At 46.3% G+C, this 17,423-nt stretch overlaps 1 protein-coding gene across 1 annotated transcript in view; it reads right to left on the bottom strand.

Moving 5' to 3' along the window:
* Positions 1-17,131, bottom strand: part of LONP2 (lon peptidase 2, peroxisomal) — a 38,755-nt gene extending 21,624 nt beyond the window's left edge. Inside the window, exons 1-8 of the mRNA XM_044428132.1 lie at positions 16,846-17,131; positions 14,852-15,086; positions 13,528-13,659; positions 12,012-12,134; positions 11,440-11,603; positions 10,551-10,645; positions 10,116-10,374; positions 2,219-2,360 (exon numbers count right to left, since the gene is read on the bottom strand). Coding sequence (XP_044284067.1) covers positions 2,219-2,360; positions 10,116-10,374; positions 10,551-10,645; positions 11,440-11,603; positions 12,012-12,134; positions 13,528-13,659; positions 14,852-15,086; positions 16,846-17,084 — 1,389 coding nt within the window. The 5' untranslated portion in view covers positions 17,085-17,131. The remainder of the gene's footprint in view (positions 1-2,218; positions 2,361-10,115; positions 10,375-10,550; positions 10,646-11,439; positions 11,604-12,011; positions 12,135-13,527; positions 13,660-14,851; positions 15,087-16,845) is intronic.
* Between the last annotated feature and the right edge of the window lie 292 nt (positions 17,132-17,423).

Raw genomic sequence — 17,423 nt, 5'->3', positions numbered from 1 at the left:
AAGCCTTCTTGGGGAGGGCATCTCATTAAAAGGGTGTCACGACGAAAAAGGTCTTCTTTTGTTTTTAATCTGCCCCTCAACGGACAAACTCTGTGTCTATTGCAAAACTAAAAAAAAAATAAAATTTAACAGGACCTGAAAACCATGCAAAGAATCAGGGGAAAAGAACCTACAAAAGTGAGAATAAAAATAAGCCAATGTCCATCCAAAACGTCTGTTACCATAACGTGTAGAATAATTTCTGTGAACATTTAGCAGTTTGCCTGATTTTGGTATCTACCAACGCACTCCAATGAGAAGCTCTTGGATCTTATTCTGTCTATTCCAACCTTCAACTGGGGTCATCTAAATATAGAACAAATGTTCCCTTGTTGACACAGTAACTGGAAATAGGAAGACATTCTGCTTTGCTCAAGTGACAAAGGCACCTCGGCTCCGCTGTTTGGACTCTCAAGGTATGTAACACAAGACACTCTGGCTCATCCTTCCAGGTGTCTGTGGCAGGAAATAGCTGTTTACTGCCAAGTGGGCTGTACCCCAAGAATTTGATTTAAAAGGCCCATCCGGCTTTGTCACAGCATCTTGAATTATCCACCCTAGGCAGAGCCGGTGCAAACCTCTATCTGAAGGCTTATGCCTAAGCATTCAATGCATGCATCGTTCCCAAAGGGGAAATACTTCTGCAACAGGTAAGGAAGTGCATAGCCCACAGGTAGAGAACCTTTGTCAGCCTGAAGGGAGAATCCGATTTCAGAGTAGCTTTCAGGGGCTGCATTCTGTTATTGTGTGGGGCCAAAAGTTCTAAAAAAAAAAAAAAAAGAACATTTAACGCTTACAGCAAATTTTAGCTTAAAGCTCTTACTGCCGTAACTTAGCCTTAAGAAAGGCATTTCAGCGTTTTAGAATGCAGAAAGAAATTATGCTTGAGTGATTGGGGGGCACACGAAAGGGGTATGGCCTTTTGGGGAACTCTGATGGGCTATATCAGGATCTGGGCCTGAGATTCCCCACCCCATGCTTAAATCATTTCAATCTCCCCCAGGAAGTTTTAAGGATGAAAGAAATTACCACAGGGCTGCCTCCTGTATAAAGACTGTTCACCTGAAGGCAACGTCCTCACTCCGAATGAGGTAACCTCAAGGCCAAGTACACTGTAATTTTAAGCACCACACTGTGATCTAACCAAATCTAACTACAATCAATATTTAAACAGTTTAAACCTTGTAAAATCACATTTACGTCTAACTACGACCACCCTTAGTTAAGTGGCAAATCCAGGTTATGCACAGACGGCCGTCTCTGGTTTTCAGCCGCACTGAAAAGCAATACTTTATCACCATACTAAGATGATATAATCATTGGACTTTGCGCTACTTGGTGCACAAATTCCTTCACATAGCAATTTCCAGTATGAACTACTCGCTATTCTACGAATGTAGCTGGACTGCTCTCCCCCACTTCCTTCCTGCTGTTGTGGGTTATAAATAAAAATGCCTTTCCCTGAGAATGTCAACTAGTCCCTTGGTAATCAGTCTAAGGATTCAGCAGCTGCCCTTGTGTTTTTTGCTTCCTTATGCTTAGGATCCAAAATAGCCACCCATTTCAATATGGTGCAAAAGAGTTCCAACATCATCTCAAACTCGCAGACCCGGTGTGAGTCCAATACCAGCTCCCCGCTAAATTTGATTACTGAGCGAAAGACCAACCTCAGATAGGTGCCCGACTCCCCACAGCCTTTCCCTTCCTTGGAGCTGCCCCACTTCATGGTAAGGCCCTACTGAACTCAGACACGAATCACTGCACCCACCCACCACTGCATATACCCCTGGATGCAAGAAGTTTGCCCATCCCTTATACAGAAGCATAAAGCTCTCAAATTATAAATCTAATAATTTTATGAATTCTGGATGTTGGTGACAAACACTGGAAGAGAACTACTGATGCTTGGTTGTTGTAGGCCAGATGGACTTTTGGTCCCCTCCAAGAGGGATCTTCTGATGCTTTGAAGCATCAAAAACCATAATGTTCAAGGCAATGGATGAAGAAGGGGATACATCAAGAGAATTGGCCTTCTCTTCTTCAATATTATTTCCACTGCTGAAAGTCCTACGGTCTGATGAGAAAATGATACTCAAGTGCATCACACCTAGCATGAAACAGTCAATTTGAAACAGTAATTGGAAAATATAACAAGGAAGAAACTCATCCCATTCCTTACCTCCAGCAGAGCAGCCGCTGGATCCCCCTGCAGGCTCTTTCCAAGTTTGTCAACCTCATCCAGCAGGAACACCGGATTGTTAACACCAACGGTCTTCAAGCCATTGATGATTCGTCCAGGCATGCTGCCAACATAGGTGCGCCTTGTGGGGAAGAAGTGAGAGGACTGAAATATGGAATGCAACATAACTGAAAGAGGCAAATACGGAAACACAGACACACAAGAGCTAAAGAGTTCAGGGGTCCCCAACCTCTTTGGTCCACAGGGATTTTGAAAGAATGTAGTGTGTATTCTTACAAAATGACTGCCATGGTGTGCATGTGCACGCGCGCATGCGCTTGCTGATGGAGGGTGTGCACGTTCACAAAATGGCTGCCAAGGTGGGACAAATGGAAGCACTCATTTTCCTGACGAAAATCTGGCAAAATTAAAAGGAAAGTACGTTGCCCAAGAATCAATGCTTGGAGACAGGGCCGGAGCTCCAAAGCACAAAACCACTCTTCTGTAAGTGGTTTTAAAGAAGATATTACTAGAGGGCAGTGCTTAGATTTGAAGTATATTAGTCCAGCAGTTAAAATAATCAAAATTAAAATCAGGAGGGGTATGGGCCATGGTGGGCACCAAAAAAAGGTGTCTGTGGGTACCACACTGGAGCTCTCAAAGGTAGGGATTCACCTAAATAGAGCAGTCTCAGCCACATAGCACTTTTCCAAGCACCTGATTAAAATGAACGGCTATTTGATCAGACACATGAAAATTTCCGACACAGAATAGGTTCACTGGTCAAGCTAGGCTAGCTTTCTCCTCTTTCATCACTGTGGAAATTGTCCATTCCAACATGCATGCATTCCTGAATGCCAACAGAAGGTGCTACATGGGTGTTCTTTCTGTACTCAGATGCAAAATAAAACGAAAAACCTGGGCCAACTCTGAGTCAAGCTGCAGCTTGTGCTTAGAACAAGTGTCACCACTCCCTGGGCTCTGCATTCTCACCTCCTCCTCCTCCTGCATCGAGGAAATTGAGGTTTGTCTGCCATGCTTTTTAGATCAACATAAACCCCTGTGGGCAGCCATCCAAAGGTTTAGGTGAGACAAGTGTTATCAGTATATGGATCACACACAGCTCTACCAAACAGGCCACTTCTCTTCTTCCTTAGCAAGCCAACCAGCCTATCTATCTTTCCTTTCCCCGCACCAAGTGGATTGGCAGCGATCACCAAAGGAGGTCACTCTGAGCCATGGAGCAGGCAGGCAAAGTTCAGCACTCAGCATGATGGGAAAATCTCCTCCTCCTCCTCCAATTAAAGGGGGCTACACCTCAAGCAGTGGTCTCCTCATAGTGTTGTCCTACATTCTTTTCTTTCTCAAGAGCAATGATGTGTAGGAAGATTCCATGTCCATCAGAGCAGCCCATTCAATGGCTGGGAAGCTTGCAGGCTACTGGCTGGAAATATTTTGTAGCGCTGCACAATTTTCAGTCCTGAACACTGGCATGGCAATAAGGATTTCAATTTCTTTCTGCTGGCCCAGAATGGACTTTGCTGTTTACAACCACAAGATCTCTTTTACTTGGAATCTTTATGTTGGGCTTCTTCCCAGCTAAAAAATAACAGTTCATCCAGACCATATCCAGGCTCGAAGATTTCCACTGTCTCTCCAAAATAAACAGAAGGGATTTAATAAGCTTGTAAGATTTAAAAGTATAAAATGTGAGAAACTTTCTACGCTCAGAGCAAAATCATTTATAGTTTCTGCTTCTGTACAAGGAAGAAAAATCCCTTTGAACTGAACGATGCTAATGACCAAAATTAGATTGCGGAGCCAGTGACGTAATGATCTTCTTATTCCTCTGAAATCTCCCACTACTGGAGAGCCGCAGCACATACTCACGCGCGTGCAGCTTTTCCAGCAGTGCTGCTTCAAGCAGTACTAGTCATCGGAAAGTTACCTGAAAAGCACACTAGTTTGGTTCAGATTTCCTGGCTGAAACGGGCCCTTGGGGATTTGCCATGGCACAAGCTTGTGAATTTGGGATGGTGGGAGAAAACAATGGGGTCAAATGGCAATGAAATGCAACCAGGGCAACGGTGATAGTCATTTGACCCCCACTGATTTTGGCTTAGGGTCCCAGAAGGCTCGCCTGTAGGAGATGAAACACTAACGCGTATGCTGTCTGGAAGTTCACCTGAAGCTGACACTGAACAAAGGGAAACCAGCAAATAATACGTCCTGTGAAATGAAGACAAGGAAGGGGATACTGTCAAGAAGCTGCATTATCCAGCAATTTCCCCTTTCCCACAGAGCCTTTGTGTTAGATGACTAGGTGCAGCTGAGGGGATTTACAAAGAAGGGTACAGGAGGCGAACAATGGGCTGGAAAGGGCCGTTCCTCAGTGACAGCAGAGGTTTGGCATGTGAAAAATTCCCTGGTTTGATCTCCTGCATCTCAAGCAAGGGCTTGGAAAGCCTCTTATTTGGAAGCTGAAGAGCTACTGCCAATCAGTGCTGACAATACAAAGGGTCCAGCTCAATCTAAGGCAGCTTCCTAGGTTCCTAAGGACCAAATGGAAGTTATCTGCAGATCACTTCAGCCCATGAAGTTTCAAGGGAACTTACTCCCTTCAATTTGTCCCACTGAAAAGAACCCATGAGACTTCAAAGTGCTTAGCTCTGACTGCGTTGCATTCCTGGGAAGTCAATGTGAGTCAGTGGATACTGTGTTGGACTTCAACCAGGAAGACCGGGTTCAAAGTCCTTGCTAGACCAAAAAGCTCTTCTTGAGCCAGTCTTTCTCCCCCTCTCTGTAAATTATCTCACAAGATTGTAGTGAAGAGAAACATCTGGAAAGAGGGGAGTTAACCATGTACCCCACTTTGAGCTCCTCAGAGGATGGGCAGGAGAAAATTTTAATTAATAATCCTCTTCCCAAAAATCTGATTTATAGAATCACTTTACTGTGCAGGAAAAGAGAGGTCTAAGGGCAGGGTGGGGAAGGTATCATATCCACTCTGGTGTTCATAAAGAAAATATGGTAAATATGTAGAGGGAGCACAAAAAGACACAGCAGAGTCAATCTATATGTTAACCCTACAGCAATTTTATTTTCACTTCCCAATTAAGGTGATTGATGCTCAAAGCGAATTACTTTCTTCCAAAGAGTCCAACACAGTCCCAGGTGAATATACCAAATATATATTCACAATGCAGTGACATATGAAACGGCTTCCTGTTCTTTTCCCCAAAAAACATTTGGTCTTTAATCGAATCAGATGCTTTTTTATGCACAGGAAGCAACTGCTGAGAAAAGGCCTAAAGGAGAGCTAGAAAGTGTCAGTTCGGGTCCAGTGTTGGGAGGCTGACTGTATTTGCAGGACGGGAAATGCTAGTGGATCCTAACAGCCCTAAAGGGAAGCACATGCATTTGCAGGCCGAATGCTCGGCACGTGAGCTGCCCTTCCATGGCCAGTGCTTGCTCTCATTAAGACGGCACTCTCACGGAACTGCTGCCTGCAACCCCATCTCACCACGAGCTCTCGCTTCCTTGTTGACATGGCCGCTCCGAGGTCAGGCTTCCTCTCCAGCAGCCACCAAGCTACACCCTGTCGAAAACGCCAGCTCCGCAAAGACCCAAATGCACTCACACCAAAGGGCAAAAGCAAAGAGGAAGCAACAACACACAAAGGGGGTGGATGTGGTCGGAGGTGTTTGCCACTGGATTGCTCCTGGCGAGAACCTGGCACTCTGACCCCCTTATGGCTCCCACTGCTGGCCCCACTCACATTGCCCTTAAAGGGCCAGTGACCCTTTCGTGCCAGAGAAGAAGGTGTGCACACACGAGCAGTGACTGTAATGTAGCCCCATTGTTCCTGTGACAAAGCAGTAAGCGGGGCTTTCCAGCCTTCCTCTGGGCTTTAAAGAGCTGAGAACAACAGCTGGATAAACACAGGGACCCAGGACAACTCTAGCCCCAGTGCACAAGTAGAATCCCTCTCTTCGCCCAGAGACAGCACTTGAAAGTTTTCTTGTGGCCTGCTCTCTCTGTCTACCCAGCCTAGGCTAGCTCCAGGTCCCTAGATCTGCCCAGGGACTAACCAAAACACTAACCTGAAATTTATTCCTCATCCTACCTAGCACGCAGATAGAAATCCCAGATTTTGGGAGAATCATTTCCTGGTCTTTGGAGGCCCCTAGCCTGACCTCTACACCAGACAGGCAGACCGGTGGGAATCTGACAGGCAAAAAGGAGGAGACAAGTGGTCCTCACTGTAAGCTCTGCGGAGGACGGGGACACGCAACAAAAGCGGAAAGGGTGGTGGGGCAGAACAGCTTAAAAGGGGTTGCTTTGTTTGGCTGCTCAGATTGAGGCGTGACGGCACAGGCGTGGCATCGCCACGGAATCCAGACTGTCGTGGCTCCAGGGTGGACGACACGTGCCGTGCGGCCCTTCTGCCCAGCCCACACTGCATCCCACTGCCGCTGGATTTGCTGTGCCGGAAGTGAAAAAACAAAAGCAGCCTTTGACCCAAAAGGGATTATGTAGTTACGTTTTCAGACTTACCGGCCCCGTTTTTACTGCCTCTCTCTCACCATCATTAGGCAAGGAGCAACCCTACACCTTGTTTGACGGGCTACCCTTAGAATTCAAAGGTATTTTGAACGTGGGCTTCAATGAAACCCATGAAGATGGGGGGAAGCATCAGAGAAAGGGGAGCAATGGGAAGCCCCCGCAAGGGACAGAAGCCCTCGCACACACAGTGTCTGTGTGTCTCCCTGTATCGTCTTCGTCTTCCAAAACACTGCTCCAACTTCTACTGAAACGAGTGTACTTTATACAGGAGTCCAAATAGCCACTCTCCCTAGAAAAGCAAGTTCTGCTTAAGGCTCCTAAACGTAAAGCATTTAACAACCTCTAGTGGTTTCCATGCGAACAGCAACAGGCCAGCCTCGTTTCGGAAAGGCATATTCAACAGCCGGGGGAGGGCGCATCACCAGGTTCATCTGCTTTGCCCCGGCACTGGCACTCCAGCAGGGCATCACACAGTCCAGGTGTCAGGGATGTGACACCGGCAAACCAGCTGCTTGAGGCGGACCGTGCAGCCGCTCCCTCCATGGCATACTAGGGGATATTGTGCCTTCTCCCAAGTAATGCCTTCAAGATGCGTCGGACACACAGAATTCCCACCCGGCTTGACCAGCACATCAGCAGTGTATCAGGTCAGTGAAGGCCAACACATACAGACATAAAAATGCCCAAGTATATTTCAGTGTCCACAAAGTGCTTCTCTCACCAAACACAAGTAGTAACAAAAGGCTACACTGCTTGGCCACATTAGACCTGTTCGGGTATTATCGATGCACGGAGGAGCAATGAAAGGCCATGAGGCTGCGCATGGGGGCACTACCCTCAGCATTTCCACATGTGCTAGCCCACCTTCTCAATAGCTGGCCTTTCCCATTAACAAGGGGCTTCTACTTGCATTAGCTGAATCCTAAGCGGAACTATCCTGGCACAGGGAAGATGTGTCTGTTCATGGGGACAGGAATGCCACGAGAAGCCCCATCAGACAATACGCACAGTCTCGCACCCCTTAAACACACTTTGCTCCGCCTTGTTCAGACACAATGCTGGCTATTGTGTTAATGTGATTATAATAGTTCCTGGACGCGATGAAAATGTTCCAACAAGCCAGACCCGGGCCGATTCACAATCACCTGTGGTTACATCCGCAAGCTTTGGAAAGGAGTTGGCATGGCAAAAAATGCAAGCAAAGGCTGAAACAAATGTAAGCAGAACAAGCTCCTTACAAGTGAAAGACTGAAACACTTTTCCCTTACTTGGCCAGATCTGCCTTTTCCTGTTCTGCAAACACATTGCTTCCTTTCCCAAGAGACCATAAATTCAGGCATTGGCCTTCTCCTAGCAGGCCTCCATATATGACTTTGTAGGAAGTGCGCAGTCTGATTTACACTTTTCCAACGCATTTTCAGGAACATTAATCACAATGCACCAGTTAACTTCAACAAATCGTTTTCTTCACTTAGTGCAACCAATTCCAACAGAAGGCACAACTTACTCAGTTTTCCACCACTGTTCCTTCCCCATCAAATAACCTGTGGTCTCCTACTCCTTTTTGTCTGATCTTTCTCATCACTCTCACCTCAATGCTTGACAATATATTCTACTTCCACGAGTTCTGCTACAAATATAACAGCCTCACCTTCCATGACCTTCTTTTGTGTGAGTGTGTGTGTGAATAAACGGGCTCCTCCCACAGTTGCTGCAGATGACACACTTGATTCTCTAGCCCTGTGTCTCCACCCTGTTGTCCTACAGATGTTTTGGACTACAACTCCCAACACTCCTGCCCATTTTGGCTTTGCTGATTGGAGCTGATGAGAGCTGAATCCAAAACAGTTCAGGGGCATCGTACTGGGAAAGACTACTCTAAGCTAAAACTCTTCATATTAATACAGTTGCTGCCTGCAACAAACAGATCAAATTAAAGACCCTTTCCAATTAACTGTAAGTTAACTGTTTTGAATATATGTACTTATAAAAACTGTAAATTGCAGGCACCTTCTTGCTCCCGCAACCCCCATGATTTCTGCAGTGTTTTTGGACAATTGGCAAACCCAGCCTATGAAAGCATGTCAGATTCCCTTTGCCATTTGTACTTTTGCTCCATGGCAGTTCCAAGGAGGCTGGAATGACTCTTCCAAGCAGGTACTTCCTGTTATATGCTTGCAGCAAGCAAGAAACGAAGCAATATTGTTTTCCTTCCTTCAATACTGTCAGCTTATCATAGACAGAAGCATATAAAATGAAGTTAATCTGTTAAATGCGTTTAACTAATCAACTACAGTTTCTTCAACTGAGCAAACAGCACACACGCAGGAGCACTCCAGGTCTGTACACGGAACTCTTGGGTTAAGTTTGGTTAGTCATCTCTGCTGAACCCGGCAAATTGCAGCTTTCCCCATGAAGGTGCCAGTTGAGAAACATGTTTGAAGAGTTGTGTAAGCATAATGACCAGCTGCCTGAACAAGCACTTTTTCACTTGCATTCTCCTCTTGTGCATGCTATGGAGGAACTCAGTTTCAGCTACCACATCACTTGCACTAATTTTAATTTACTTTCAGTCTCCAAGAGCTCTCCATGCCCACAAATGAGAAGAAAGTGCATAACATAGTCCCACGCAAGTAGCCTATCTCATACATGTAATTTCTTCTCCAAAGAAGAAACAAAGAACCCAAGGTTTCTGCGATTCTGCCCACAAGCAATGGACTGAAAGTAGGTCTCCAGGTGCTTGGGTCTTCAAACAAACTTCATTCCTAACTTTGGCCATGCCCCCCCCCCCCCGCAATCTAATTAACTGCCTAACCCAACTGACCAGAGCAAAAACATCCAAAGTCCAAAAGTCCACCCTTAAAATAGTCCATTATGGATCGATCCAGCCACACATACACTGCAGTGGACAAAAGAGTCTGTTTTTCACAGCAGTAATTCTTCTGTCCCATCAAATCCACACCGATAATACAATCCTGGAGTGATTTAGAGGCCTTTCTCTGCCATCTATGACTCTTGGAATATTTCGACCATGACTCTATGCAGAACTTCAGCACGCAACGACAACGTTCCTAGCACACCGCCGGAGAAGGGTCTGACACACAAACTTCTCAGCATTTCCAGGTAAAAGAAGCCAGCGTGGACCCCTCCAGATGGCCATCAACAGCACTGGTTGCCAATTAGTTTGCAGGCCCAATTTAAAGTGTTGGGTGTCGATGTCTAAAGCCCTGAACAGCTTAGGATCAGTCTACTTAAAGGAGCATCTGACCAAGTCCAAATGCTCTGTTACCATTGGTAAGTTATTAGTTAAGAAAGTCACAAGTCAGGTTACCTGTGCCCTCGGATGTCCGATTGGTCACACACTCCACCCAAGGCAATCCGGTGAAATTCTCGCCCCAACGTCTTTGCTACGGATCTCCCCACACTTGTTTTTCCAACCCCAGGGGGACCCACAAAGCAAAGGATGGGCCCTTTCAAGTTGTTCTTAAGTTGTCTGACTGCCAAATACTCCAGCACTCTCTTCTTCAATTTCTCCATAGCATAATGGTCATTGTCCAGAAGAATTCTTGCTGCACGGATATCCAGGTGATCTGTTGACAAAGCATTCAATGTACTTAAAGAGTAGGCTAAAACATTTCCACATTCAAGTCACCACAAAAATCTTTAACACCCCTGGTAACACCCCCGTATTTAAGTGCAGGATTTCTGTAATGGTTTTGGCCAACTGGCAATCCCAGCCTATGAAAATGGGCGAGATTCCCTTTACCTTTAGTACTTTTGCTCCATGGCAGCTCCACCATCAGCTCCAAATAATTTCGGGTTAAGGCATATTCTGGCATTGACTGAGGCATCTTCTTTAACCTGGAAGGATAAATAAGACTGACCACTAACAGCCCAATCCCAAGCCTTCACATATTTGTGCAAAATTAAAAGTTGCGTAACAGTACAACACCTGATATGTTTATTTGCTACAATATTAGACTAATATCATATTGGGCTATAAGTTTGTCACTGTGGTATAAAGCTTCTAACAAGGATTACAGACCAAAGGCCCCTGATGCAGCAATCTGCATTTATAAATTTATAACCATGTTATAAATAAATAAATTTATATGAATAAAATAAAATAAAATCCCCCTAAAGCTAAGCAGGTTTGATTCCATTACATACCAGGATGGGAAACCTTTTGCCAACACTTTATATTTCATTATATTTTATAGAAAACTTGATATAAATATAATAGGTGGGTACACCACAAAACTTCCCACTCTTTCCACAAATGCAATTCTCGTACTCAGAAATCCCACTTATCATATGCTTCACCACAGTCTTAAAAACCAGAAGCCAGGACAAGCCTTTTGCTGTTCATTCCTGGCTTCGCTATAACACAAAGGAACACAGGGCCTTCACGACTTCCCATCTCGTCTTTCACACATTTCAAATTCATTGTTTCCCATGTGTCTCACCCCCCAGGTTTTGTCCCAGCAGATCTTCATCCAGATGTTTTATCTGCTTTTCCTCCTTCATCCAGATAACCATTAAGAAAGAAATGTGGTACTGCTGAACACGGAAATGTGAGAAAGCAGGCAATATGAACATCTGATTTGTACAAAGGATTTCAGCAATCTTTCAACTCAGGAACCTAAATAGCCTACCTCTTAACTTCTTTTACACAAACTTTTAGAGCTTGTTCTGGCATACTGGAGGCTCGGATTTTCTTTTCAAGGATAACAATGTCATCGTGATCTTCATCGTCTTCCTCATCTTCAGCAGAGCCTGGGATGTGAGCAATCCTTCGAATGGGACGTATAGCAACCACCTAAAAAGTATAAAGGCACGACAATAGCAGCAGCGGCTTTCCATGAGTGATCAAATGCAACAAAGGAATTGGGTAATAATTCCGTGTTATCAAATACCAGAAGCCCAAAGACACTGGTCTGGTTTGTACATAATGCTAAGCCATGATATGGCTTGTTAAAATCTGGCTTGTGAACAAACAAACTATAGTTAAAATACAAATAGAACCTAGGTTTACAGCTAGCTTATGAAGTCTGCCTTGCTTAAATAGATCCTTCTAAAAATCATATCCTAGAATAAAAATGGAGAAAACCTAAAACTGACAAAAGGACCCTTTCCCCAATCTAAATGCATGTTCCCATAACGAAACTGGGCAGATTATATAGTACATAATGTGTGCCTGTTTTTTAATGCTCTTTTTTATGAATACCCTTTTGTCGTCGTCCTGTTTGTGCTTTCTAGTTTTCTGAAGGAGCTTTAGACCTTCGATCTGTCTGACAAGCAACGGAATGGTCATCTTGAATCGGTCCTCCAAGCCGACAGCATCTAAAATCTAACAGAAAAGCACAAATATGAACAGTGACATCCTATCAGGGCTGGACTGGAGTTCTGAGGGCAGACTAGCCACCTCATCTAAAGCCCTGCCAAAGCTCGAGCTGGCAGGACAGAAATGGCCTGGTGCTGGTGCTTCTGTTTTCTCTGGCTATTTTTTTAGAACGGGAGCTACAAATACCAGCCCTCCCCCCGAACCAAGATCTGGGGATTCAATCATTTCCACAGCTGCCAACGATCTGCCGCCGTGCCTGGGGACTGGGAGAATTCCCTCTCAGCAAATTCCCCAGTATGCCTCCTTTCCTCTGCTCTGACATCAGAGCTCCACTATTAGAGATGAACCAGCTGCAGAGGTTTCCACAGAAGCTGCGAGATATTCTGAGGCCAAGGTACCACCCTCTCCAGACAGACCTCTCTCTGTGCTTTTATGGGAACAACTGGCTGGGCAGTGGAGGAAGTCCAACCGACCAGCCATGATGGCCTTCAGATTATTTTTACTTCAGTTCCCATCAGTCCCAGCCAGCATGGCCACCTGCTAAGAATCCTGGGAGACATGATCCAAAACCTCCAGAGGTCACCAGGTTGGGGGTGCTGCTCAAGACCCTTCGGTCCGTACACTCCTCTCCTACAGAGCACAGGATTGCATCCAAAGTGTGGATATCAAACTGTACTCTCCTGTTTCTAGAGCATTCCAGGCCCCAACCTCACACGTTACATTTGCTTTATTGGAAAATGTATGTGCTCCTGTACAGGAAACATGTACAGAGTCAGTGACAACGACACAGAATTTGCACTGGGGAGTTTTTGGAAGAGTGGGAGGAAAGAAAACAGACTGGAGCTACAGAGAGATGTTGAACCAAAATGCTCTTTGGCTGCTGAATCTATAGCAGTTATGACTACACTGTCCCTCCATGGAAGAAAAATAGAAAACAGATTTTCAGGGCACAACCTGAAAGCCAGAGTGGTGTAGTAGTTAACAGAGCTCGAGTGAGACTCTGGAAAGCTGGGATCCACTTGGACATGGAGCCAAGTGACTGGGACGGTCAGTGCCTCTCAGCCTGACCTACCTTACAGGGTTGTTGTTAGGATAAAATGGGAAGGATGAGAATTATGTAAGTCACCCTGAGTTCCTTCCAGGGATATGAATGTAATAATAAATTCAAAAAAACAAATTAGAATAAAAGAACCTTGTTATGGGGGTAGTACATAGCTTTATCACTCAGGATACATGCTATGAGAGTTCAGTATATACGGCTAAAGGCTCAAAGTGTTTATTTCTTTTCCAGTGTAGAGTGACTGTCTCACTTTGACAGATGTGAAATTCAGAAATAAAGGCTGGAGGTTGGCACCGGGAAAACTCCTTGTTCCACCTAATTGGAGCTAGCACAATGTACCTGAAGCTTCTCCTGGTTGCTGGTGCGGATGATTGACGTTAATATATCTGGCAATGCTTCCCTAGGCAGATTGTCCAACAGGCGCCTCAGTTTAACCACTGCAGGGATTGACATATCCAGCATCTCAACCAGCTTCAGTGAAGAAAGAAAAAAAAAAGCACATTTTAGCACTGGAATTCTTTGGAATCACTTACCCCAATAGCATTAAAACAATTCTTTATTTATCTATATAAAGGTTTTTAAAATACTCCTCAGGGGACAAAAGACTTACTATCAGCCAGCTAAAAAGGTAGTCATTTCCTGCAGGTTACACTCTAAAAAGGTTACTCAAAAACCATTTGCCTTCAGGCAAACCTTCAGAAATCCACCTGCACAGGGACGAGTGCCTGGGATCGAGCAGTTTGCTAGCACTGACTCAAGAGCTCTTGGGGGTTCCCGCCACTCAGTCTGATGCAATGACCCCCTGAGTTCCTTCTGCCTGCATCAGCTTCCCATTCCCCCAGGCAAGCACCAGCTGTTTGAGCAGGCAGAGAGGAGCTACTTCCCAAAATAGGGTATGTAGGTTGCTTCGGGGCTCCATTACAGAATCCAGAAGGATCAGCAAAATAAAGAGACCAAAGCCTCTTTGGCGATCTGTCAGACACACAGGTATGTGCTGGGAGAGTTTGCAGCATAGAATACTGTGAGTGCTTAGCATTCATTTATGGATAGTGAGCCGGGTTAAATTAATGCACATGAATGAAAGGACACGTTGCAGAAGTCATTCAGTCCATGTCGCACATTGCCATTTTACAGGGCAGCCACGATGCTTGCAAAAGACAAAATGGGCACATGAGGGATCCCACTGGAGATTTATGGCCATCAGAGGAATGGGAGCCGAAATATAATTTGTAAGGTACTATGCCGTTAGAAGGCCGAGAAGCTGAGGGTCAAACCTTGTGTACTCTCGCCCCAGCTCCCCGATCCTGATGTCTTTTGGAAGCGTTGCCCTACAACTCTCATCAGCCCTCCAGCTAGCAGCCCAATAGGAACACTTGCCAGGAATGATGTGAGTTGGAGTCCAACTCATCTAGAGGGTACCAAGTCGGGAAAGGGCACTCTAGCTGAGTTCTGTGTACTCTTGCTGGAAACAAAACCCTGTGGTCTCAGGCAAAGATGGTCTCCATTCTTGCTGCCCAAGGACCTTTTAACTGGAGATATCAGAGATTAAACCCGGGGCTTTCAAGCACACACCCAATAGAGGCAATCGTTGGGCTACAGGTCCTTTCTCCTAACCCCAAGAATGGGCACATAGGTCAGCATTTCCAACTTCGAGTCTCCTAACCTGAACTGCATATTTGTAGAACTGCTCTGACAGCTCTCCAAGTTCCTCATCAGAAGCAGACTTGTTCGTAAATTGTTCCAGCCGGTCCAGCTGTTCGACATCAGCAACAGGGTAGGGCTTCTCCTTCACCAGCTGCAAAATCTGGAATCTGCAGAGGCCTGTGATCAGCAAAGTATAATGCGGCTTCGGCCAGTTGCTGCCAACCACCTGAACGGCCAGGGCAGCAGTGCCAATCCTGGAAGTGCCAAAGAGATCTGTGTTACCTGCAGTGTGCCAACAGGAATTAAGTACTCTGAGGAAACTAATATAGCTCGCTTTGGGGGTTTTGCTCAAGGAAATGAGAATACCAGTAAATACAGGAAGCTGCCTTACATTTTGTCAGACCGTAGTTCGGCACTGTCCAGTTCACCTGGCACTGGGTATCCAGGGTTTCAGACAGGAGCACTTTCCTGGCTTTTTGTGGGGATGTGGGGCTTTGACCTTCCAGGTACAAAGCGTGGCCTCTGCACTGAGCTACAGCAATTGGCAACAGGGGTCTGAATGCTTGCATGGCTAAAGAGCCAAAGCAGCAATGCAGGGGAGAGTGTGTAGTGCGCAGGAGACATCATTACTCATCTTCAGGTTAATACTGGTTCCTGGGCTGAAAAGGCAAGCTGCCCTTTAAAATGATGAGAGACTTGCCTCTTCAGCAACCGGAGGTACTGGACAAAACCCAACAGTGTCCTGCTTATACACAGAGTTCTCCCTTGCAGGTGAATGCCCCTTCTTTGGAACATGGCCTAGATTCACACGTGCCCACACAAAAGTAAGATCGATGTCCTGAATTCTTAGAAAAAAGAAAGGCGCCACTAAGATACTTGGACATGACTTACTTTTCCACATTATTTCATTTTGTTTCATTTCCAAAAAGTACAGTTCTAAAGCTGTCCAGAAAAAGTAACATCATTAAGATTATTAGAATTATACTGCTGAGATGGGAACCAATAAATGAGCCATATTAGCAATGGGTGTAGCTTAGCTACAATGAAACATTGTGAATAACGAGTTATTAAACCATGAAGGTAATGATTGTCACTTACGTTTAATTTTTTTGAAAAACTTGCAGACTATAGTGTATTATGTATATCGACCTTGGTCAATAGAAGCCTTTTTTGGCAGTGCATTCAGGAAATATAAAAGAAACAAACCTAATATGACAAAGTCACCACATCCTTAAATTGGATGTCTCCCTAACCCTAAACAGAAAAAAGGGAACAGGTGTATAAAGTGCAGCAAAGGTAATAGCAACAGGTATGCAATCACTGTGACCAGATGCTGGTGTCACTTAAGGGGAAACAATCAAGAATCAGTGATAGGAGGGGTTTATGACAGAGGAAAAATAGCATTTTGCAGAGCCAGTTTCCATGACAACAGGACACATAGTCTGCCCAGGTGAGAGGAAGCAGCAGTTGTCATGGCAACCTAGGAACAGGTTGTGACTCAGGAAAGGATGGTTATCCTGACAACATGAAGACCTGGTCTCTGCCAGAAGTGAGAGGTGGCCATGACCCTGTTGCTTTGGAAAACTGGTCTGATATTCAGGGGATTGCATAATGCTTTGAACTGGTCAAAAACAAGTAATTTAGTACCCACCAAAGAAAAGACTTTAACCTCATTAAGTTAGCAATAACTTATTAAATACCAGACCGCGCAACAGTTAAGTAACGATTCAATCACAAACAATTTCATAGTTATTAAATAATTTATTAATCCCGAATAAACCAAACTGTATTTAATGGCTATTATGAAGCCAGATACTTTTGAATTTAATGCGAAGGATTATTCATTAGCAATCAAGCGACGGCAGCTTCGGCAAGGGGGGGGCGCCTTTAAGCGGGGGTCGCCGTAGCCATGACGACGGGGGCGGGCCGGGGCGGGGCGCTGCCGTGACGAGCGGGGCGAGTGGGCGGCGCCCGCGAGGGGCCGGGGCCGTTGCCATGGCGGCGGGAGCCCACCTGTGGAGCGGCGGCAGCGGCTCGAGGTCGCTGGCCGGGTCGCCGGTGTCGGGGATGACGCCGAGGATGGTGCTCTTGAGCGACGTGCCCTTCAGCAGCCGCGTCCGCACCAGCTGCATGTTCCGCGGCGAGTCCACGCTGGCGCGCATGGTGGAGCCCGGCAGCAGCACCGCCTCGGGCGTCAGCAGCAGCGGCAGGCGGCTCGGGATCTGGATCGCGCTCCCGCCCGACGACGGCATGGTGGACGGCGCCGCTCGGCTTGCTCCCACTCCCGCTGCCGCTCCCGCTCGGGCGCCCGCGGGGCGAAGTCCGCGCGTCCGCGCCAGGCCGCGGCTACGGCGGCCGCCGAGGGACAGTCGCGCGGCGCCGCGCCCTCGCCACCGCCCCCTGGAGGCTGCCGGGCGCGTCGCGCTCCGCGGCGGGGCTGGAAACGGGAGGAGGGCCCTGGCCTCGCTTTCCTCGCTGGGCTCGCGCCAGGGCTCTCGCGGGGCGCTGCGTCTTGGCCAGACGTTGCACAAGGCCATGCGCGACCACTTCCTTGCACGCGCTTGCTTGCTTGCTTGCTAGGGATTCCCCCC

The sequence above is a fragment of the Varanus komodoensis genome, unplaced genomic scaffold (assembly GCF_004798865.1).
Source record: "Varanus komodoensis strain SLA01 unplaced genomic scaffold, ASM479886v1 scaffold19, whole genome shotgun sequence".
Classification (NCBI taxonomy): Eukaryota; Metazoa; Chordata; class Lepidosauria; order Squamata; family Varanidae; genus Varanus; species Varanus komodoensis.
The sequence above is the reverse complement of the archived record's forward strand: the minus strand, read 5'-3'. Positions and strand labels throughout refer to the sequence as shown.